Genomic DNA, 23,779 nt, shown 5'->3' with positions numbered 1-23,779 from the left:
ATCAATGCTGTTAAGGGGCTTGCCATTAATTGTGTACTCTCCCCTTGCATTCAACCTCCCAAGTGCAACACCTGACATTTGCTCGGATTAAACTCCATCTGCCATTTCTCCCCCCATTTCCAGTTTATATCACAAACAGCAGAGTTCGCAGCACACTTCCCTGTAGAAATCCACTGGTCACAGGCCTCCAGCCAGATTACTTTGTTCCATCACAACCCTCTGTATTCTATGAATGAGTCCGTTCTGAATCCATATGATGAAGTCACCATGAATCCAGTGGATCTTAATCTTCTGGATCAGTCTACTCATAGCCTTTGTCACTTTCATTGGACTTGTTATGTTGGACCATTACAGTCTTGGCCCACCATATGTCTGCTGACCATAATGTTTCCGGCTCTACTCATTCCATTCACCAGCAATTGTACCTTGATGATTCAAGTACTTATTTAGATAACGAATTGTGGTAAATGTTGAATTTTGCCTCCATCGCCAACTTCGGCAGTGCATTCCAGATTCCAATTATATTCCAGGTCAAAAGATTATTGCTCAGATTCCAGCTAAATTTATTGCCATAAACCATTGATTCAAGTTTTAAACATCTGCTCTTGTGCAAAGGTTTCCTATCTATCTGTCTATTGTCTATTATCTATGCCCCTTGTAATCTTGTATACCTCATTCAACATCTTGTTTCATCTCATCTCCAAGGAAAGCAGTACAGGCCATCCAGTCTCTCCTCATAACTGTTACATTTGATCTCTGGCAGCTTCCTGGTGAATTGCATATGTGTCTGCTCCAGTACAGTCACACCTTTGTTTCAGTGTGGAGATCAACCTGCGCAGTATTCCATCTGTGGTTAACTAATGTTTTATAAAGTTGTAACATAATCTCCCTGCCCTGATAGTCAGAAGCCCAGGTAACGAAGGCAAGTATCCCATCTGCCGCCTTCTCCACCTTATCTGTCTTTGCTGACACCTTCAGGGTATTGAATTTGTACACTAAACCCCTCTGTACCTCGGTATTTCCGAGGTCTCTATCATTCATTTTGTATATCCTACTTTTATTTATCTTCCCAGCACGCCTCACCCCAGACGTATTAATATTAGGTTCTATCACCATTGTTTTGCAAATCTTACCAAGCGGCTTATTGTCACTTGAATATCTGTGGGTTGTGAGATTAGAATGGTTAGTTCATAAGGAATTGCAGAGAATTTGAGGGTTTTTTAAAACGTTCACCTTGATTTTCTTTGTGTGTAGTTTATTATTTAATTTAACTAAATGCAGGTCCTCTGCAGGTTACTGACTTCCAACCTATGGACACCCAATGCCTAGAATCAAGCATTTGGCATTTGGGAGTCTGTCGGGATGAATGGGAATAGATTTGCCAGCTGCAGGCTTTTTCTGCAGTGTTAAAGGGTCATTTCTGCATGTCACTTCCCTGAGCCCCAACATTTAAGTGTTGGGTTGAACTAATCTATGCTAGGAGTGCAGAGCAGACTCATCTGCACACTCACCGAGTCAGTGAGGCGGGCTAGCGGATGCTCTATTCACACCTGCTCACTCTCCTGTCACAGTTATTTCTGTGAGCCTCTCCCACGCGTTTTTTGTCATATCTGAGATAACTCAAGGTGAACGTTTTAAAAAACCCTCAAATTCTCTGCAATTCCTTATGAACTAACCATTCTAATCTCACAACCCACAGATATTCAAGTGACAATAAGCCGCTTGGTAAGATTTGCAAAACAATGGTGATAGAACCTAATATTAATACGTCTGGGGTAGTAGTTTGGGTATCAAAGTGGTCTCAGTGGTGGAACCCTGTTGTACCTGGGGATTTACTGTGGTATTAAATGCTACTTTTGGTTTGAACCCAAATGTTATTTGTTTTTTTTTCCCCACTCAGGAACCTGCAACTAGTCCGAAGCTAATCCATGACAACAACAACGAGCCTCCTTCATCACCAAATAGTCCACAGCCATCATCAACTGTTAGTATACCTTAAGTGAAAAAAGATTCTCTCAAAATAGTTCTAGGCGTCAGCTGCAGGGAATAATGTGATCTTATTTTCACTGAATGGGAATGACTTTGAATTGTTTTAACTGGAAATTATTTAATCCAGTCTCATTGCTTATATTTGTTTTACAATGAATACCTGTTTATTTCATTAAATCTGAAGGTTTCAGAAAAATATGGATTACTTTTTATGACAAAAATCACAGAGAATGGCAAAAAAGTTAGGTAAGTACTTGGGGCATTCAGTTTGAATATTGAAATGGTTGAGTGTTCCTTCTCCAATGACGCTTGCTGGATTAGAAGTATGACATTGCACAACAAAACTGACCAAACGTTATTCATAAGTTGAGTGTATACATTATATTTTTAAGGAATATAATTGTTCAATAACACTGAAAGAAAGAAGGGACAACTGGTAACATGCATTCAAAGTTGCTCAGAGAGACAAAGATGAAGATAGTGGAGACTGTGGCTACAATCTTGGGATGCTCCTGAAATGCTCCTAGACCCAGTGGACTCGAAAATTGTAAACATTGCTAACTGAGAAATGGAAAAAGGTCCAAGCCACATTAAAGCAGGCCATTCAGCCGAATGCCAGGCGTGGAGGCTAAGATAATGAGAAACAAAACTATTTGTCCCTTTTTTATGCACGCCAAAAAAACATACAATATCAGGCAGTATAGATTGCGTAAATAGTCTAGAGCGATAGATAGTCATAGGGTGATACAGTATGGAAACAGGCCTTTCGGCCCAACTTGCCCACACCGGCTAACATGTCCCAGCTACACTAGTCCCACCTGCCCGCATTTGGTCCATATCCATCCAAACCTGTCCTATCCATGTACCTGTCTAACTGTTTCTTAAATGTTGGGATAGTCCCAACTTGTGGACTTCATGACATATAGACCGCAATCATTGAGGATAGTTGGCAAAACATTGTCTAGAATAATTTTTAACATCAGTGCCCCGCAAGATATAAAAATAGGAAATGGAACAGCCTGTGACAAGAAGGAGAAAGGTACCATTCTAGGAATAAATCCATAGCTAAACTGCAGATTATAAAAATAATAAAAAGGACAAAACCAAAAGCTCGGTATTTAAATGCATGTTTAGCATTTAAAGAAAAAAACAGATGAACTAAGAACGCAAATAGATATAAATATGATCTGATAGCCATAACAGAGACATGACTGCAAAATTACTTGGATTCAGACCTAGATATTGAAGAGCTTGGGAAAGGTTGAATAGTGGCTTTGTTACTTAATGTATAAATCCTGGATTTCCCTACCCAACATAATGCGGGAGTACTTCACCCCATGGGCTTCAGTGGATCAAGAAGGCAACCTTATGGTAAATTACTTTAGGGTAATAGATACTGGCTTTGGCAGTTGTGCCATGATCCTGAAAAAGAACAATTTGTAAAAAGCATGAAAGAGCTATAACCTAATATTAGGAGGCCAGAATGTAGAATTGAACCAGAAAATGGAGGGAGCATTCAACATGTTTTAGCAACATTCATGGAACGAGAAATATATTTTTCAGTTCGGGGCCCCTCGTTAGAACTGGGAAAGAGAAAACCTGTTAGCTTCAGTACAAAAAGGTGGGGGAGGAATGCAAAGAATGAAGGGTTATCTGATAATATGTCTGAAATGAGTGAATGTGGCAATTAGAACCTGATTATGCTTCAGTATCTGTGCAAGGCTGTTCTATGTAGACGATTGGCCAGACTGCTTTTTTTTTCACCACCCTATCTACATGTAATATCATTTTCAAGGAACTATGTACCTGCATTCCTAGATCCCTCTGTTCCACAACGCTTTCTGGAGCCCTACCATTCACTGTGTAGGTCCTGCCCTTGTTAGACTTCCCAAAATGCAACACCTCACATTTTTCTGTATTAAATTCCATCAACCATTCCTCAGCCCACCTGCCCAACTGATCAAGATCCTGCTGCAATTTCTGAGAACCATCTTCACTATCTACAATACCACCCCTTTTAGTGTCATCTGCAAACTTGCTAATCATGCCTTGTACATTCTCATCCAAATCATTGATATAGATGACAAACAACAATGGATCCAGCATCGAACTCTGAGGCACAGCATTGGTCACAGGCCTCCAGTCCAAAAAACGACCTTCCACCGTCACCCTCTGCTTCCTTCCTTGAGGCCAGTTTTTCCCCCTTGTATCCCATGCGATCTAACCTTCCAGAGCAGCCTTTTATTGGTGATATTTATTCCCAGGAACTTGAAGCTTTCGACTATCTCTACTTCAGCGCCATCAATGTATTTTGGGAGTGTGTGTTGTACTGCTTTCTTCCTGAAGTCAACCACAATCTCCTTTGTCCTGGTAACATTGAGGGAAAGGTTGTTGCCTCAGCAGCCTTCCTCACCAATTTTGGTGCAGTTGGCTAACTTATTAATCAACCCATCTACATTTAAATCCAAGTCGTGTATATAAATCACAAACAACAGAGGTTCCAGCAGAGATCCCTGCAGAACTCCACGTCATAATAATGCCCTTCTGCCACAATCCTCTATCTTCTATCAAGGTTCAAGGTATTTTGTTGTCACGTGTACCAATTAAGGTACAGTGATATTCGAGTTACCATACAGCCATACTTTTTTTTAAAAAGCAACTAGACACAAAACTACATAGAAGCTAACATAAGCATCACCACAGTGGACTCCCCACATTCCTCACTATGATGGAAGGCAATAAAGTCCAATCTTCTTCCCTCTTTATCCTCCCGCGCGCGGTCCGGGCAGTCAGTAAACCATTTCAGAATGCAAAGGATTCTCTTTATCTTGATCTTCTGGATCAGCCCACCATGAAGGACGTTACCAAATACCTTCCTAAAATCCACCTCGACAACACCCACTGCCATCGCATCATTAATTGAATTGAGCAATCAGTTGAGGGAGAGAAGAATAAATCCAAGATTAGTATTTTAAATTAAATGAGTGTAACTATTTGTAAGCTGAGCCAATGCAAGTGAACAAGCAACTGATTTGAGGTATAATACCTAACATCTTTCAGAATGTACAGAAATGGCATGTGCTAAAGACAAAGCTATTCTAGGACAAGGACACACCGTCACTGTTTAATTAATAAAGTTGATGGAATCAAATTTAATGAAAAAGCATATAATTGCACAAAGACAAATGGCAGGTCAGAAGATTGGACAGAATATAAAAACAGTAAAAGAAAAACCAAAGGATTACTAAGTAAGAAAAAATTAGAATATGAGATAACGCTAGTTGGAAACATGCAAAAGGGCTAGTAAGAGCTTTTTATAGATATGTTTTAAAGTATTAGTAGAATGTAGCCAGGTATTTAATCATGGAAAACAAGGAGATGGCAGATGACAGGCGCGTTGTATCAGTTTTCACTGAAGATGACACAAGTGGCGTTGCAGAAATAGTTACAAATTAGTAGGGAGGAACACAGAAAATTTTCAATCAGTAGTGTAGTGGTACTGATAGTTAAAGAGGGAGGTCGACAGGTCTTTAGATGCTGATGGACTTCATCCTAGATTTGGATACAAACTAGCTGGTGAGATGCATTGCCTTTTATTTTACCAAAATCCCCTAGATTTGAGTAATGTTCCATTCGATTGGAAAATAGCAAACATAACACATTTCCTCAAGAAGGGAGAGTGGCAGAAAGTAGGAACCTACAGGCCAGTTATGTTAACATTAGGCAAAATGTTAGGAGTTATTATTAAAGAAGAATCCTTAAAGAAAAATTGGTATGCTGTGGACGTAGAGGAATCGTTAGATGTACTATTCTTAGACATTTGATAAGGTGCATCATATTAAAAAAAAAGTAGCTGTGGAAAATAAAAACTCTTATGTAGGAAGAAACATATTAGCGTGAATGAGCTGTCCAACAAGAACCCGAGTAAGCATCAATGGGTCTTTCTCTGGCTGGCAATATACAATGTGTGGGATCAGTGCTGTGGCCTCAATTTGCAATGTAAATGAGCTGAAGAGAACAGAAGGGCAAAGGGGTATGGATTGTGGAATATGTTTTTAAAATATTTACATAAATACTTGATAAATATGGGGTAGAAAGGTAACTGGGAATAAATGGGAACGAGGAATACAGGTTACAATCTGATGAGCTATAATTTTATCAAATGACAGAGCCCCTGTGATTGAGAGGCTAAATACTCTTTCTAATTTGAATGCTCATAAATAATGTCTGACTCCCATACTGAACTACACCTCGCACCCTGCAATTTGCAAAGACGCCATCCCCCACTCTCAATTTCTCAGTCTCCGCTGCATCTGCTCTCGAGATGAGTATTTCCTCTCTTGGTCATCCGAAATGTCCTCTTTCCTTAGTAAACGTGCTGTCGTAGATGGATCCCTCACCTGCGTCTCCTCTGTATCACACAGTTGTGCTCACACTGCCCACACCCCCCCCCCCCATCCCAGTTGGATCTAGCATTGAGTTTTCCATCCCTCCCCCCGAACTACAATCAATCTGAAGAAAGGGTCAGAGGTGATGCCTGACCCACTGAGTTATTCCAGCAATTTGTGTCTTTTTTGTTATCCAGCAGCAGCAGCTCCTTGTTAGAGCTCCTTTGTCTTTTTAAGCATTTGGCATAATGCCCCCACAACAAACTTCTGTTGTTAACATTGAACTTCATCAGGATACAAAGCATACTGTGAGATGATTGGGGCAGAGAAATTAAGGGGGAGATTTAATGGAGTTGATGAATATCATGAAGAATAATAAAAGAGTGAATACAGAGACATACAGTAGCCAGAGAAGAGAAAACTGAAAGTAAGATGAAAGATTTATTATACAGCGAGTTGCAGACTGGAATGCAGTATTGTAAGGGCAGTGCAAATAAATTCAGGAATACCTTCCATCAAGGGAATTGGTTATGTTATTTTAAAAATTAAGTAATGTAACCAATTTCCTGATGAAAGATATTCCTGAAACTGTTTCCATTCCCTTTATGGGCCTGTTCCACTTACACAACTTTTTAGACAACTGCAGGACATTATGCAGTCGCCACATGGTTGCCACATGTTCGCGGGTGGTTGCCGGGGAGTCGCCTTCATGGTCGTGAGGAGTTCCCACATTATGGTAACCAGTCGCAGCTTCATTTTAGTCGCCGCTAATTTTTCAACATGTTGACTAACATGGCGACTAAAATGGAGCCGCCATGGAGATTAGCGAGAATTCTCGAGTCGTAGGTGGGTCGTAAAGAGGTCCGAGTGGGTTGCCAGGAGGTCAAAGGTTCTCTGAGGTTCTCGTAGGTTGGAGCCGGTGGGGGAAAAAAAAGGTAAGCAGTAGTTTTCAGAACCCAATATCTTGGCCTCCCCAGCCTTCTGTGGCTATGAATTGCACCACCCTCTGGCTAAAGAAATTCCTCCTCATCTTAATTTTGAAGGTATGGCCTTTTATTCTAAGGCTGTGCCCTCTGGTTCTGGTAAATTTCTTTTCCTCAAGGAATTTACTGAACCTAGGATTTATTTAATCGAAAGGGCAATAGTTTTTCTGAAATATAATTGAAAGACTAGTTTTTTGTTGTAAAACCCTTAAGGTTCACTAAATTACGTGAGGAAAAGAAATGTGCTGTTCTTATCTTGCCAACTACATGTGACACCAGACCTAACAACAGGATTGGCCTGTCTTCTGAAATGGTCCAAAAGACTATTCCGTTCAGGGCAATTTGAGATAAAGAACAAATGCTGACATAGTCAGTGACCTCCACAACCTTTTTGATGAATTTGAGAAAATATTTTTTTTACAAGCAATTGAAAGATTGCATCTGTTACAAGATAAGTAAACTTTATGACTCTTAAATTTGTTCATTTCATTTTATGTATATCTATATCATCTATAATTCTTAAAACCAAGGTGCATAACACGAGTATTTTTTATTCAGTAAATTCGTTTTTAATTGTACTTTTTTGTTTGAATAGTTATGAGTATTTTATTTTTTTAATATCACAGAAAGAATTGGACCTCATCTTGGACAGTCTTGCAAGGTTCATCTTTACTATTCGCTAAAAATCAAGGCAGTGCAACTGGATGGGTAATGTTTTTATATTAATGTATGCAACATAGCATCTACATAAGTAGATACATTTTACTTTGAATAGTTTATAATAAATCAATATGCATTGCTAATATGCAAGAGCAATGTGGTATAAAAGAAGCAAAAAGATCATCTATCATTGGTCATTGGAAAGTAAATTAACTGGTGAATGTAAGTCACTATATTTAATTTTTAAATGGATATTTATTTGCTATTTGGTACAGAAAGTAAGCAATTAACATTGATACAGTGTATAATATTCATGCAAACATAGTTTGTAAACCTTGTAGCCAGAATGTACCAGGACTGTGACAGACTAATTGGATGTTGGATGCTATGGTGAATTCTTCACATCACTGAAGCATGCATTATTGTATGATCTGTTTTGTAAATGTAATTTGAGTTAATATACAGTGATAAACAAATTTTAAATTGTGCAGTTAATGATTATTTCATTTGTATGATACAGTTATGCATATCCAATTATATTAAATTATTATTTTTTTTGTCATGTGTGAAAGGTGGATAACATGCAGTGCACTCAACTGCTTATTTTCCTTTTTTCTTAAAACTTCTGTCTTCTAATTTGAGGTGCATGTCAGTATGAGTACATATGAAAATGTCAGTTATTTTTATACTAGAAATTAGTGCATTTTTTTAGGTTTACAAGTATATGAGTTGAAATGGTTCCACCTGCATTTTAAAACGGTTGAGTATATGTTGAAATATATGTTTGTTTTATCTTCCTCCAGTAATCACTGGTTATACAATCCCATTACACAAGAAGTGTATGATTGCGGCATTTACAGATAGAAAATAGGACATTGTTTACAACAAAATTCTGCAATGCAGAATAATTGAAACATCGTTGTATGTGAAAGATGAAGTTAACAAATAATTTGAAAGTTAAATGGAATGCTATCCTTTATTGCAACAAAGATGGAGTACAAAAGTTGATAAGTTTATGAATGCATATGCCTATATGTTATGAATTATGAATTATGTGATGGTAGCTGGAGTGCAGTTTAGGATTTTATTCAGGGAGCTATGTACTTGGATTTTCACCGGGTGCTCCACAAAGTGCTGATGTAACTCAGAGGGCCAGGCAGCATCTCTGGAGAAAATCGATAGGGGGATCTTTCACATCGAGGCCCTTCTTCAGACAGATTGATTATAGTAGGGGGTGGGGAAGAAAGCTGTAAGAGAGGTGGGGGCATGACAACGCCTGAAAAGTGATAGGTGGATGCAGGTGAGGGGAGGGTGGGGGGGGGGTTTAATTGCCAGATGGTTGGAAAAAGGCCAGAGATAAAAGGACGATAAGTGGCGAGTTAAGGATATAAGAGTTTATAGTTTAGATAAACTCTGTGGGAGTTATAGTTTAAGGCATTGATAGTTTAGATACCAATGTTCATATCATTGCATTGTAAGATACCCAAGTGAAATATGAGGCACTTTTCCCTCCAGCTTGGCCTTAGTCTGGCAAAGGAGGAGGTCCAGGACAGAACATCATGGGAAGGGGATTTAAAATGTAACCGGGCATTGGCGGTCTGAGTGCAAGTGTTCAGCCAAATGGTCAATTAGTTTATTCTTGATCTTGCTGAAGATCTCAGGAGAAACCATGTCTCCATATCTTGCTACCTTTTTGTATTATCAACCCCCCCCCCCCCCCCCCCCCCACTCATCTGTGTCAAACCTATCAATTGCTAGGCTTTGTCCTGTCCACCTCCACCTCTCTTCCAGATCTCTCCCTCCAATACAATCAGTCTTAAAGAAAGATCTCAATCTGAAATGTCGCCTATCCATGTTCTCCAGAGGTGCTGCATGATCCACTGACTTACTCTAGCACTTTATCTTTTTACTGTAAATTAAACCAAAGTGCAGATAAGTGGCAAAGTATTCAAAAGGGAGTTAATAGATTTGATGAAGAATAAATTGTAGGGTAACAACGATATAAAGAGACCGGGATAGGACAAATTGGATTGCAGGGAGGTGGTATGGTCCCAATTCACTTATTGACAGCCTTGTATGTCAAAATAAGAAGACTTGACCCTTTGAGGAGCAGAGGTGTGGGTGGCATGCTGGTGGCATGCTAGAGGGAAACATGATGGATGCTGACATTATGTTTAGCATCATAAAGAAATATAGTACAGGTGCACAACCTTTTATCCGAAAGCCTTGGGACCAGACACTTGTCGGATTTCGGAATTTTTCGGATTTCCGAATGGAAGATTTTTAGCGTAGATTAGGTAGGTAGCGCGGGCGGCTTGAAAAGTCTGGAGCGGCTGCCTCCTCCCTGGAGACCGGGGAATCATTGTAAATCATTGCATAAATGTTAGTCAGTTAGTTTGGAGGGATTTTATGTGGTGGGGGGGGGTGAAGGGGGAAACTTTAATTCTTAGTCTCCTACCTGGTCGGAGAGGCGGGGAGCGGGCAATGCCTTACCGGGTCGCTGTGCAGTAAGCTCCGGAGCGCTGTGGCCGCCGACTCCCAACATCGCGGAGCTGGGGGCTGCGGGCATCCGGCCGCGGGCGGCGCCGGTTGGAGCTCTGACCCCGGCGAACTCTACCCCTGGCTGCGCGGCGCTCCAAATCCAGCGCCGCCCGTGGCCGGACGCCCGCAGCCCCAGCTCCACGAATGTTGGGAGCCGGCGGCGTCGCAGCGCTGGGATACCAGCGGGGAGCGGGCAATGCCTTACCGGGTCGCCATGCGGTAAGCTCCGGAGCGCTGTGGCCGCCGACACACAACATCGCGGAGCTGGGGCTGCGGGCGTCCGGCCGCGGGCGGCGCTGGATTTGGAGCGCCGCGCAGCCAGGGGTAGAGTTGCCGGGGTCGGAGCTACAGCCAGCGCCGCCCGCGGCCGGACGCCCGCAGCCCCCAGCTGGGAGTTGGCGGCCACAGCGCTGCGGAGCTTACTGCACGGCGACCCGGTAAGGCATTGACCGCTCCCCGCCTCTCCGACCAGGTAGGGGACTAAGAATTAAAGTTTGCCCCTTCACCCCCCCCCCCCCCCTTCACATAAAAGCCCTCCAAACTAACTGACTAACATTTAAGCAATGATTTACAGATGTTTAAGTGTCTCCCCGGTCTCCGGGGAGGAGGCAGCCGCTACAGTAGTACAGACCTGGGTTGACCGTGGGTCGTTTCGGGTCAAGTTTGGTGCCAAACGCGAGCTTTGGTGTGCAGACGACATCCTGGAAAAAATGTCCGGTTTTCGGAGTTTTCCGGTTTCCGGAACTCCGGATAAAAGGTTGTGCACCTGTAGTACCATTAATGATGGAGGTGCAAATGTCTTCATTTGGAATCCCGCACTTTGCATTTATCTACTCCAGAAATTTGTGAATGCCATGTAATGAATTGCATTCAAAACTGAGATAGCTGGACAGATTTTTGGACAATAAGGGAGTCAATGTTTACGGTCCAATCAAGGTTTAATAAAGCTGCAACATGGCTTTGTGACTCTTATACTCAATTCTACGACTGATGAAGGCCAGCATATCAAACAGCTTCATAACCACGCTATCAACTTGCGTTGCCTCTGTACCTCTGTTAAAGGTCCTGCAATTAACTAGATAATTGTACCTCACAATTTCCTTGGATCAAATTCCATCTGCCATTTCTCTGCTCATATCTGTAACTGATCCACATCCACTCTATCCTTTGACCCTGCAACTCCACCAATTTTGGTGTCTATAAAATTACTCACCAACCAGATCCCTGGTCACAGATCTCAAGCCAGAATAGCACCCTTCCACCTCTACCCTCTGTTTTCTGTGGGGAAGCTTGATCTGAATCCAAGCTACCAAGTCGCCATAGATCCCCATGCATCTTCATATTCTTGCATGAGGCATGCATCAGCCATCACAACTATCTGAGCTGAATATAAAACTGGAGGTAATGGTATCCCTATTTATTAGCTCCCCAAACAGAGTTATTTGTGAGGTATATCAATGGACAGTTATTCTAATACAAAAATGGAAAATGTTGGGTAACTCAACAGCAGGTCGTGCAGCATCTATGTGAAGACCCGGTCTTGTCAGGGTCTCATCCTGAAACATTTGTCAGGGTCTCATCCTGAATCATTAGCTATGTTACACATTTTCACAGATTTTGCCTGACATGCTGAGTGCAGCATTTTCTGCTTTATTTCCAATTTCCACTATTTGCAGTGTTTTTGATGGCCACCAAGTCTAAATTTCCATGGGCCTCATACCTAATAAGCTACTGCAAGTAACGTTGACTCCATCAGAGCATATCCCTGACCCAGGCCCTCAGAGCTTGGTTCAAAAGACTTGCCTCGTGCATTTTATTAAAAGTAACAGAGTGGCAGCTGCAATTAGCCCATCTTTCTGGGCTTCAATTTTGATATCCTTATAGTCTTCTATTATTGTCATTCTGGCTTGAGATCTGTGATCAGGGATCTGGTTGGTTAGTAATTTTATAGACACCAACATTGGTGGAGTTGCAGGCTGTCAAAGGATGGAGTGGATGTGGATCGGTTACAGATATAAGCAGAGAAATGGCAGACTGATGTCCTTCAGTGCACACATGTGGTCATTCCATACTTCCAGCCTTTCCAGAGGGAAGTAATGCTCCAATAATACTTGACAATTCAGAATGGAATAGCCCCACTTCAAAAGCTGAGAAAATTGGAGGCTTCATAGTTAAGATTTCCCGTTAGTTCTGCTTGGTTTGAGCACCGAATTAATCCCATCAATTCCTTGCAGAATGCCATGTCAGAAAGGGTACCAGAGAATACTGTTTGCATGTAAAACTATTGCAACAAGTGGCAATTTCTTCAATCCAAGAGGAAAAAAAACTAAGATCAAGAAATGGTGTTCTAGACAAAAAATGTCATTCTCAGATATCAATGAATCAAGTCTGTATTTAGGGACAATAACAATCCAATTGAATAGGTCATTGTTATACATTTTGGGATTACTTATAGAGATGACATTAGCCTAATTTAAAAAATGTTGATCTATATAATGAAATCCTCCATGCCTTTATCCTACATGGTGCCAAATAATAAGCTAGGCAAAAGAGGCAGTGGCAAGATTGATACACAATTAGTTTGAGGAGAGGAAACAAATGAAATTGAGGTGTATATACCATGATTATATAGAATGGTGGAATAGGTCAGCCTGCTTATTTAACTGACCCTTAAATGCATTATGCTATTGGCTACATAATTCAGTAGCAAGTTCATATTGCAATCATTTGTTACTTTTTCTAACTTTATTGTTGACTTTATTAGTTTACTAAACCAAGTGGGACCCGTTGAGTCCCTGTCAGAGAGAGGCCTGGTCCCTCAACGCAACCCGTTCCCCCAATGCAAAATTGCACCACTCGCCCTTAGCCCCCACGGGAGGTCTGGTCACCCACTTTTCCAACTACTCATTTTTTGTGGAAAGAATCTTTCAAAGTTTGTTAATTGTCACCAGTCATAAAGTGATACTGTTTGGAAACAGACCCTTCAGCTCAACCTATCCACACTAGCCAACATGTCCCAGCTACACTAGTCCCACCTGGCCGCGTTTGGCCCATATCCCTCCAAACCTGTCCTATACATGTACCTATTTAACTGTTTCTTAAACGTTGGGATAGTCCCTGCCTCAACTACCTCCCCTGGCAGCTTGTTCCATACACCCACAACCCTTTGTGTGAAAAAGTCACTCCTCAGATTCCTATTAAATCTTTTTCCCCTTTACCTAAACCTATGTCCTCTGGTCCTCTGAAAAGGGATTTTAAAACTTTTTAAAAGGTATTTCTCCCCCCCCCCCCAGAAATTGAGGTGCAGATATTGCATCTGTTATAAGATGAGCGAGCATTATGACTATTGTCATTCTTAATTTTCTCCTCCTCTTTCCAAATCTGACACACTTTTGTTTCCACCACCTGCAGTTTGGGGTTTAAAAAAAATATATATTGTATTGCGGGGACTGAAAGGGGGCTGGGGAATAATGAGGGGGGATGGGTTTTAGGGTCACTTTAAAATTGAAGAATTCAGTGATCATACAGTCGGGTTGTGAGCTACCCAAGCGGAATATGAGGTGCTGTTCCTCTAGTTTGCATGTGGCCTAACTCTGGCTTTGGAGGAGGCCCAGGACAGAAATGTCAGTATGACCTGGGAACTCACATAGGCCCCAGCTATACTTGGCTTCCAGTCAGCCACATCAAACAGTCTTTGTTCCACATGTACACTGGCACCATCCCCCAACACTTCCTCTGTTGCATTTACGACTGCATTGGGGCTGCGTCTTGCACCAGTGCAGAACTCGTTGATTTCATTAACTTGACCACTGACTTCCACCCTGCCTTCAAATTGTCTTGGACCATTTCTGATGCCTCTCTCCCATTGCAGACCTACTGCAGTTGTACAGGGCCCTGGTGAGACCGCACCTGGAGTTTTGTGTGAGGTTTTAGTCTCCTAATTTGAGGAAGGACATCCTTGCTATTGAGGGAGTGCAGCGTAGGTTCACCAGGTTAATTCCCGGGATGGCGGGATGATATATGATGAAAGAATGGGTCGACTGAGCATATATTCACTTGAATTTAGAAGGATGAGAGGGTATCTTATAGAAACATATACAGGCTAAATGCAGAAAAAATATTAGCAATGTTGGGGGAGTCCAGACCCAGGGTTCACAGTTTAAGAATAAGGGGTAGGCCATTTAGGAAGGAGATGAGGAAAAACTTCTTCACCCAGAGAGTTGTGAATCTGGAATTCTCTGCCACAGAAGGCAGTGGAGGCCAATTCACTGGATGGTTTCAAGAGAGAGTTAGATATAGCTCTTGGGGCTAACGGAATCAAGGGATATGGGGAGAAAGCAGGAACGGGGTACTGATTTTGTATGGTCAGCCATGATCATATTGAATGGCGGTGCTGTCTTGATGAGCCGAATGGCCTACTCCTTCATCTATTTTCTATGTTTCTATTTCTTGATCTCTCTGTCTCTATCACAGGATAGACGGCCGACTGACATCTGCTACAAACCTGACTCAGTTATCTGAGCTACATTTCCTCCCACCCTGCCTCTTGTCAAGACACTATCCCCTAATCTCAATTTTTCTGTCTCCACCGCACACTTATGCTCGGTCCGCCAAACCCTAGTGGATCTCAGGGTTGCCAACCATTTTAACTCCACTTCGCATTCCCATACTGACCTGGGCCTGTTCCATTTCCAGAGTTGGGGCACACACAAAATGGAGGAACAGCACGGTATAATACATTTGGACAGGTACATGGGTAGGAAATGTTTACAGGGATATGGGCCAAATGCAGGCAGATGGGACCCAAGCAAAATGGGGCATCTTGATTGGCATGGCCAAGTTGAATCTAAGGACCTTTTTCTGTGCTGTATGTCTCTATGGCTAGCATCACATATTCCACTTGGGTAGCTTATAACCCAACACTATTAACGTTGAATTTCCAATATTAGATAGCCTTAAACACCCCCCTTCCCCTCTCCCCCCCAGTGCCCCATCAGGACTTGCACCCATTTCTTCACTTCCCCCTCCCCTTCTACCTGTATTCCTTCCTCTAGCTTGACAATTCACAACTCCAAACCTTTTGCCTCACACCTTCTGTCTTTTCATCTCTGTCTGCCAACCATATGCCAATCACCAAAACCCCCTCAACCTGTATCCACCTGTTACCTGCCAGGCTTTGTGCTGCCCCTCCTCTTATCTAAGATTCTTCTTTCCCTCCTGCCCCAACAATCGGTCTGAAGGATTTGTACCCAAAACATCCCCTATCCATGTTCTCCAGAGATGTTGCCTGACAAACTGAGTTACACCAGCACTTTGCTTTTGTAATAAGTATGAGGAATTGTTTCCACACCTGTGAATAGCCAATTATCGGTGAAGTGTTTAGAAATTTGTGTAGAGTTTTTTGCCAAATATAGTCTTCGGATACTTTAATAGTCTGCCTTCAGTAAATATTGTTGCTGCTGATTCATAGTGCTTTTCGTTTGTGACTTCACTTTTCTTCCCTCTTTTCACCAAGTCATCCTTCCAATGGACCTCAGTCCCATAGTTCCTGCTTTCTTCTCTTCCCATGTGGAAAACTGCTGTCAAGTGTCGACCTCCAGTCACCTATGTAAACTGTTCGCTGTATGTTCTTTCTGCATGTACCTTGGCAAAATGAAAAATATTTCTTATGTAATTTCAAGCCAGCAGCTTTTTACGTGCTACAATCATTTTGGCTGGCATTAACTTGAACATTTCTCGGCTATGTTTGCGTGAGTGCTTCTGGTGTTTATGATTTGTTTTTTGGCACCCTGCTAAACATACGCATGGAATTTAAAAAGACCTTTTATGTACTTTCCAACATTATAGCTTGCTGTAAAATGCTTGAATAAACATTAGACTTTTCACTCGCATTTATCTTGCCATAATATATACTTCATTAACATGTAACAGAATTTGTTGGTTTGTTACGACAAATGATAAAAATGGTTTCACAACTGCCACATTTCCCAAGGACGCATTTGATTTGTGACTGCCGTGAATGACACTTTGTGATGTGATCCTATGGTTCTGCAATGTTTTTCTGTTTAGGCTGGATTTTTTCTTGCCTTAACGGATGGTACAGTTAAGGGCCTGTCCCACTTTCACAAACTAATTCACAACCTTTTTTACTCGTGGACATTTTTCATCATGCTAGAAAAACGCCCCGACCTACTTGATGCCTCGAGTACCTAGCATCACGACCTACCTATGACCTCGTTACGACCATGCTGCGAGTATGAGTCAAGGGCAAACTCGGCAGAGGTTGTGAATTAGGTCGTGAAAGTGGGACAGGCCCTTTATCCACTGGTATTCATGGGCAATGGTCATTTAAAAAAAAGACATGACCATAAGCTTTCCTTCCTTATCCACAAATAGTAGTACCAGGAATGGGCCATTCAGCATGCAACAGGTACATAACTAATCCCAATGTTCCACAAGTCCACTTCTCTGTCTCTTTACCTCCATACCCGGCGATGTCCTTACTGATTAGAAATCTATGTATCATAGCTTTAAATATGCACAGACCCCCCTCTACACCCCCTGTGTTTTAATGGCAGGGAGTTCCAAAGACACAGCCCTCAATAAATATTTCCTCATATCAGTCCTAAATGGGTGCCTCCTTATTCTGAGACCATGTCCTCTGGTTCTTGAATCTGGCATCCTCTCTGCATTTACCCTGTCGAGCTCTTTGAGAATCATAAGATCACCTCTCATTCTTGCAAATTCCAATGTAGAATACTATCCTGCTTCATCTCTCCTCATAGGACAAGTGCTCCACGTACTAGGTCATCCTAGTGAACTTTCCCTGAATTTACTACCTGTTAACCGATATGAAGTAATAACTTTATTTCAGTAGCAAAACTAAAACTCTGACGTGGGCCCACTGATGTGATAAAACTTCCCTGCTTTTCTACTTCAATCCTATGGAAACAGAAGGGCCAATGTTCAATTATCTTTCCCTGCTTCTCCTGTACTTGCGTGCAAGCTTTCTGGGTTTCTTGCACCTCCAAATCTCTTTTTGTAATAACACAGATCCCTGTGACATTGCATTGGTCACAGGTTGACAATCTTAAAATGAGCCCCTGGTTTTTCGATCCGCCAAGGCCTGCTGGATCTCCCAGTTGCTGACCATTTTAACTCCCATTCCCACGCTGACCTCTCTATCCTTGGCCGCCTCCATTGCCAGAGTGAAGCCATGCGTTAAATTTGAGAAACTGCACCTCGTATTCTGCTTGGCTGGCTTACAACCTAATGGTAAGGGCATTGGATTCTGTAAATTCAAGTCACTAACCCGCAAAGATCAACTTATTTATGTTTATTTCCTTCTTCCTCTCTTCTCTGTGCCCTACCTGGACTTGCATTAATTTCTTCCCCCCCCCTTCCACATACAGTGCCCTCCATAATGTTTGGGACGAAGACCCATCATTTAAATTTGCCTCTGTTCTCCACAATTTGAGATTTGTAATTTAAAAAAATCTCGTGGTTTAAGTACACATTCTCAGATTTTATTAAAGGGTATTTTTATACATTTTGCTTTCACCTTGTAGAAATTACAGCTGTGTTTATACATAGTCCCCCCATTTCAGTGCACCATAATGTTTGGGACACATGGCTTCACAGGTGTTTGTAATTGCTCAGATGTGTTTAATTGCCTCCGTAATGCAGGTATAAGAGAGCTCTTAGCACCTAGTCTTTCTTCCAGTCTTTCCATCACCGTTGGAAACTTTTATTGCTGTTTAACAACATGAGGACCAAAGTTGTGCCAATGAAAGTCAAAGAAGCCATTATGAGACTGAGAAACAAGAACAAAACTGTTAGAGACATCAGCCAAATCTTAGGCTTACCAAAATCAACTGTTTGGTACATCATTAAGAAGAAAGAGAGCACTGGTGACTTTACTAATCGCAAATGGGTGACAAGCAAAGGAAGACCTCCACAGCTGATGACAGAAGAATTCTCTCTAAAATAAAGAAAAATCCCCAAACACCTGTTCGACAGATCAGAAACACTCTTCAGGAGTCAATCTGAACCCAATGTGAGCATGCCTTTTATATGCTGAAGAGAAAACTGAAGGGGACTAGCCCCCAAAAGCATAAGCTAAAGATGGCTGCAATACAGGCCTGGCAGAGCATCACCAGAGAAGACACCCAGCAACTGGTGATGTCCATGAATCGCAGACTTCAAGCAGTCATTGTATGCAAAGGATATGCAACAAAATACTAAACATGACTACCTTCATTTACATGATATTGCTGTGTCCCAAACATTATGGTGCCATGAAAAGGGGGCGGGACTATGTATAAACACTGCTGTAGTTTCTACATGGTGAAACCAAAATGTATAAAAATGGGTTTTAATATTTAATATTTGACAATGTGCACTTTAACCCCATGTGAATCTCAAATTGTGGAGTACAGAGGCAAATAAATAAATGATGGGTCTTTGCCCCAAACATTATGGAGGGCACTGTATATTCTCGCCTCTGGGTTCGCAATTCTCACCTCTAATATTAATATTTCAAGACTTTTGTCTTTTCATCTTTGGCTTTTGTCCAACCATCTGCCAATAAAAAACCCTCATCACCTGTATTCACCTGTATTCGCCAAGCTTTGTCCTGCCTTGCCTCTCTTCCAGCTTTTTCTCACCCCAGACCACAATCAGTCTGAAGAAGGGTCCTGAAACAACACCTCTCCATGTTTTCGGATATGCTGCCTGATCCATGCATTACTTCCAGGAGCATGGGTTCTTGTGACTTAATTTCTTGAGGCACCTTGCAGAATGTCTTCTGGAAGTCCAAATACAATACATCTACTCATTACCCTCTATCCTATATGATTGCAATTTACTCTGTTCAAAATTAACCAGAGATAATGTTCTCTTCTTGAAGAGATGTTGCCTGATTAGATTGATTTTCCAAATATGCTACTGTGTTTTGCTTGATAATTAATTCTGACATTTTTTTTCCAAGTTAGGCTTATCTAGTTAGGTTAACTATTTTTCTTCCTTTTTGAATGGGGTAGCACATTGGCGGATTTACAGTCCTCTGATACATCCCCAGAATCTAGTGCTTTTTGGAAGATCACAAACAATGGATTCACTATCTCAGTGGCCACTTTTAGAATCCTAGGAAAAAGCCATCCAAACTAGAAAACATCAACTTAGTTTAGGAAAGAACTGCAGATGCTGGTTTAAATCGAAGATCGACACAATATGCTTGAGTAACTCAGCGGAACAGGCAGCTTCTCTGGAGAGAAGGAATGGGTGACGTATCGGGTCATAGAAAACACAGGTGCAGGAGGAGGCCATTCGGCCCTTCGAGCCATCACCACGAATGGTCGAGACCGTTCTTCAGACCGAAGGAGAGTCTCCACCCGAAACGTCACGCATTCCTTCTCTCCAGTCCTGCTGAGTTACTCCAGCATTTTGTGTCTATCTTCAACTTAGTTTAGTCTCGAGATACATTGCGGAAACAGCCTCTTCGACCGACCGAGTCTGCACCGACCAGCGATCCCCGCATGCTTACATTATCCTGCGCACACACAAGGGACAATTTTACATTTATAACAAGTCAATTTACCTACAAACCTTTACGTATTTGGAGTGTGGGAGGAAACTGAAGATCTCAGGGGGACTCACGCGGTCATGGGGGGAATGTACAAACTCCGTACAGACATCACCCGTAATCGGGATTGAACCCGGGTCTCTGGCGCTGTAAGCCCTGTAAGGCAGCAACTCTACTGCTGCACCACTGCCACCTCTAACCTAAAACCTTTAACCTAAAACAGTTCCTCCATGATAGAACCCCCATTTAGTTTATTCCCAGCTTTAATGAGGTGTCTGTCCGTACCCTAAACTCTGTTGCAAAATCCCTGTTTACCACCTCAGCCATTTTTTTGTTTTGCACAAATATTCCCCAGTCCCATTCTCCAGGGGTCCCAAGTAAACATTTCCTTTCCTTTTTATACTCAGAAGGAATGTTAAAACAAACAACGAGACTGTGTTTTCTAGATTTTCCTAGTTCATTTTTTTCTCTTTATCTTGTTTTGTCTTTGCTGGATCCTGAATTTATCCCAGCCTTTCAGTCTGCCACTAACTTTTGTCTTTTCCAAATGAAGCTCATATTTCCTTGGTTAGCCGTGTTTGATTCAGCACTCCCTTTGAATCTTTACTCCGTACTGGGATTTGTCTTGGCTGAATTTCCTTTCTGTATATGTGCTATTGCAGGCAACCTCGTGTTCTCCTTAAACCATCAGCCAAGTCCACTTTAACCAATTCTATCTTTGTTCCTCTACCCATATATACAGCTTTGCCTGGCGGGACAGGCAGCATCTTTGCAGAGAAGGAATGGGTGACGTTTTGGGTCGCGACCCTTCTTCAGTTCTTGAGGAAGAGTCTGAAGAAGGGTCTCGACCTGACATGTCACCCAGTACTTCTCTCCAGAGATGCTGCTTGTCCTGCTGAGTTACTCCAGCACTTTGTGTCTATCTTCGGTTTAAACCAGCATCTGCAGTTCCTTCCGATATAGCCTAACCTGGTGAGCATTTCCAACATTTCTTCATTCCCTATATTTAAGTTAAACATTGTTTCCAAGTTTCTTACTTTCAAACTGAGTACAAAATTCTATTATCTTATGACTACCATCTCCCGAGGTAATTTTTATTTCGAGGTCACTTATTAAACTTGCCTCATAACTTATTCCTAGATCCAAGCAAGCCTTTATCTTGGTTGGTTTCATAATGTATTGTTCCAGGAATCCAGCCTGAAAGCTCTCTCAGCCTCCCTTTCCAACTTGATTAAACCAATCTATGTGAAGATTAAATTCTTCCATGATTATTTTGCTGCTTTTTTTAAAAAAAAACATTTGGTTTACATTCTTGTCTAAAGTATGGCCACTGTTTCTGCACACTACTCTGGCCAGTGATTCATTTCTCTTGCTGTTTTTTTAAATTCCATTTCCATTTCCACCCAAATGGATGACTTCACATATGAGTATCTTTCACAATTATAAGTATTTCATTTATTTCATAAACAGTGCTACCCACCATCTTCCAATGTGTCCTTCCTATAAGTTAAATATATTTGATCCTATTGTAACTATACCCCCTCATGACCACCAGATCATACTAAATTTCACTCTTGTTATTATTTTTTTATTATTTTTTATTTTATTTTTATTTTATTATTTATTTCGAACAGAATAAAAGAATGAAAAGCAAGTGTGATACAAAAAACAAAACAAGAATATTTATAAAGTGTCATAAACAATATCTATAAATAAATGAAATCGTATGTTAACCTATCTTTTTACAAATACTTCATACCTTGAGACACAGAGTCTCCAGACTTATCAGTTTGCCATTTTTAAATCAAAGGCAATGAGAATGTTCCCATGTCATGAGGGTACAGATTATTAGTTTGGAACTATGCTGCTGCAGATGAGCATGTGAATTTGAAGTTTTGAACTGCAAGTTCAATTCATTTTAAGAATTAAGTTCTTACTCTAAAGCATGGCAGTGATGCCTTCCAACACAGAGTTCCTTCTGTGAGCATGTACCCTAGATTTGCGCAGTGGTTAGTTTAATATACTTTCCTGCATGTAGGAATTTGCAATGGAATAGTCATAGTTACACAACATGGAAACAGACCCTTTGGCCCAACTTGTCCATGCTAATCATGTTGCCTAGCTGAGCTCATCCTATTTCTTTGTGTTTGGCCTATGACTCTAAACTTTTTCTATCCATGTACCTGTCCCAAGTGACTTAAATCATAATTGTAAAGCCGGAAGCCAATAATATTATTTCCTCCTCCTATTTCCTGCTTCTTTAACAGATTGTTGTAAAACTAATCTGGCAACTATGTTCTTCAAGTTATCAAAACTTACTTCCAGTTGCAGTTTGGAACAATCAAGTGGCTCTCTCAGTGGATAGCTCCGAGTTAACCTGATAAATGTGTGACTGGAGTGAGTCATATGGGATCACAGATTTCCCTCGGTCAAATCTACTCATGAGTCAGTTTGGATTTACTGATAATCCACTCCCATTGTGGCCCTCTGTAGTGACACTAAGTTTAAAAAATTAAAACTGATTTGCAATTCAACTTTCATTATTCACCTAAAACATAATCGGCAACAAACAATCTGCTGCAAGGAACTCGGCAGCAGTAACTTTTCCCATTTTGGGTCAGTGCAGTTTCAGGACTGAGAGTGAGAGGAAGATGGCCAGTATAAAGAGGAGAGGGAGAGTGGTGAGACTGGTCACTAAATGATTGGTGGATGAAGACGAAGTAAAGGATAATTTGCAGATGGTGCCAGATAGGGGAGGGGTAAGATGGATTAAGGAAACTGGGGCAGGTGTTGGTATTGATTTATTTTGATTGATTATTGGTTTATTCTGTAGATGAGAGATGGAGGGGCAGACAAAAGATAGGCAGATGCAGCCAGGTCACAGGAGGGGAGGGTGCTGATGGGAGGATGATAAGCAGGTACAGAACAACTATCAGCACTGGAATCTGATGAAGTGACCAAGAGGATTGATAACGGTGAGGCAGCAGACATCCAAATGATCTTGGCAAGGCTTTTGACAAAGTCCCATGTGGTGGGCTAGTCCAGAAGGTTAAAACACCTGGGATCCGGGGTGAGCTAGCTAATTAGATTCAAAATTGGCACGGTGGTAGGAGGCGAAGAATGGTACCGGAGGGTTGTTTTTCAGATTAGAAGAGTGTGACCATTGGTGTGCCAAGTGGGAGGTTGTTCGTTGTCTATATTAATGATTTAGAAGAGAAAGTAGTTGGCATGGTTAATAAGGTTGCAGAGGACATTAAAATTGGAGGTATAGTGGACAACGAAGAAACATTACCTAAGATTTCAACAGGATTTAGGTCAACAGGGTAAATGGGCCAAGGAATGGCAGATTGAATTAAATTAGGACAAGTGCAAAGTGTTTCATTTTGATAAGTTAAACCAGTTCAGGACTTGTGCAGTAAACATAGAAACATACAAACATAGAAATTAGGTGCAGGAGTAGGCCATTCAGCCCTTCGAGCCTGCACCGCCATTCAATATGATCATGGCTGATCATCAAACTCGGTATCCCGTACCTGCCTTTTCTCCATACCCCCTGATCCCTTTAGCCACAAGGGCCACATGGGTAAATGATCGGACTCTGGAGAGTATTATAGAACAGAGAAACCTAGGGATAC

At 41.5% G+C, this 23,779-nt stretch overlaps 1 protein-coding gene across 4 annotated transcripts in view; it reads left to right on the top strand.

Moving 5' to 3' along the window:
* Positions 1-23,779, top strand: part of arhgap12 (Rho GTPase activating protein 12) — a 138,106-nt gene that overhangs the window by 83,331 nt on the left and 30,996 nt on the right. For all 4 annotated transcript variants that reach the window (XR_004415980.1, XM_033045364.1, XM_033045356.1 and 1 more), the window contains 3 exons: positions 1,901-1,984; positions 2,174-2,235; positions 7,987-8,068. Coding sequence is in view for 3 of the 4 variants with exons in the window: in XM_033045364.1 (XP_032901255.1) it covers positions 1,901-1,984; positions 2,174-2,235; positions 7,987-8,068 (228 nt within the window). In the remaining variant the exon portion in view is untranslated. The remainder of the gene's footprint in view (positions 1-1,900; positions 1,985-2,173; positions 2,236-7,986; positions 8,069-23,779) is intronic.

This window comes from Amblyraja radiata, chromosome 2, assembly GCF_010909765.2.
Source record: "Amblyraja radiata isolate CabotCenter1 chromosome 2, sAmbRad1.1.pri, whole genome shotgun sequence".
Lineage (NCBI taxonomy): Eukaryota > Metazoa > Chordata > Chondrichthyes > Rajiformes > Rajidae > Amblyraja > Amblyraja radiata.
This window is presented reverse-complemented; position numbering and strand designations above follow the sequence as displayed.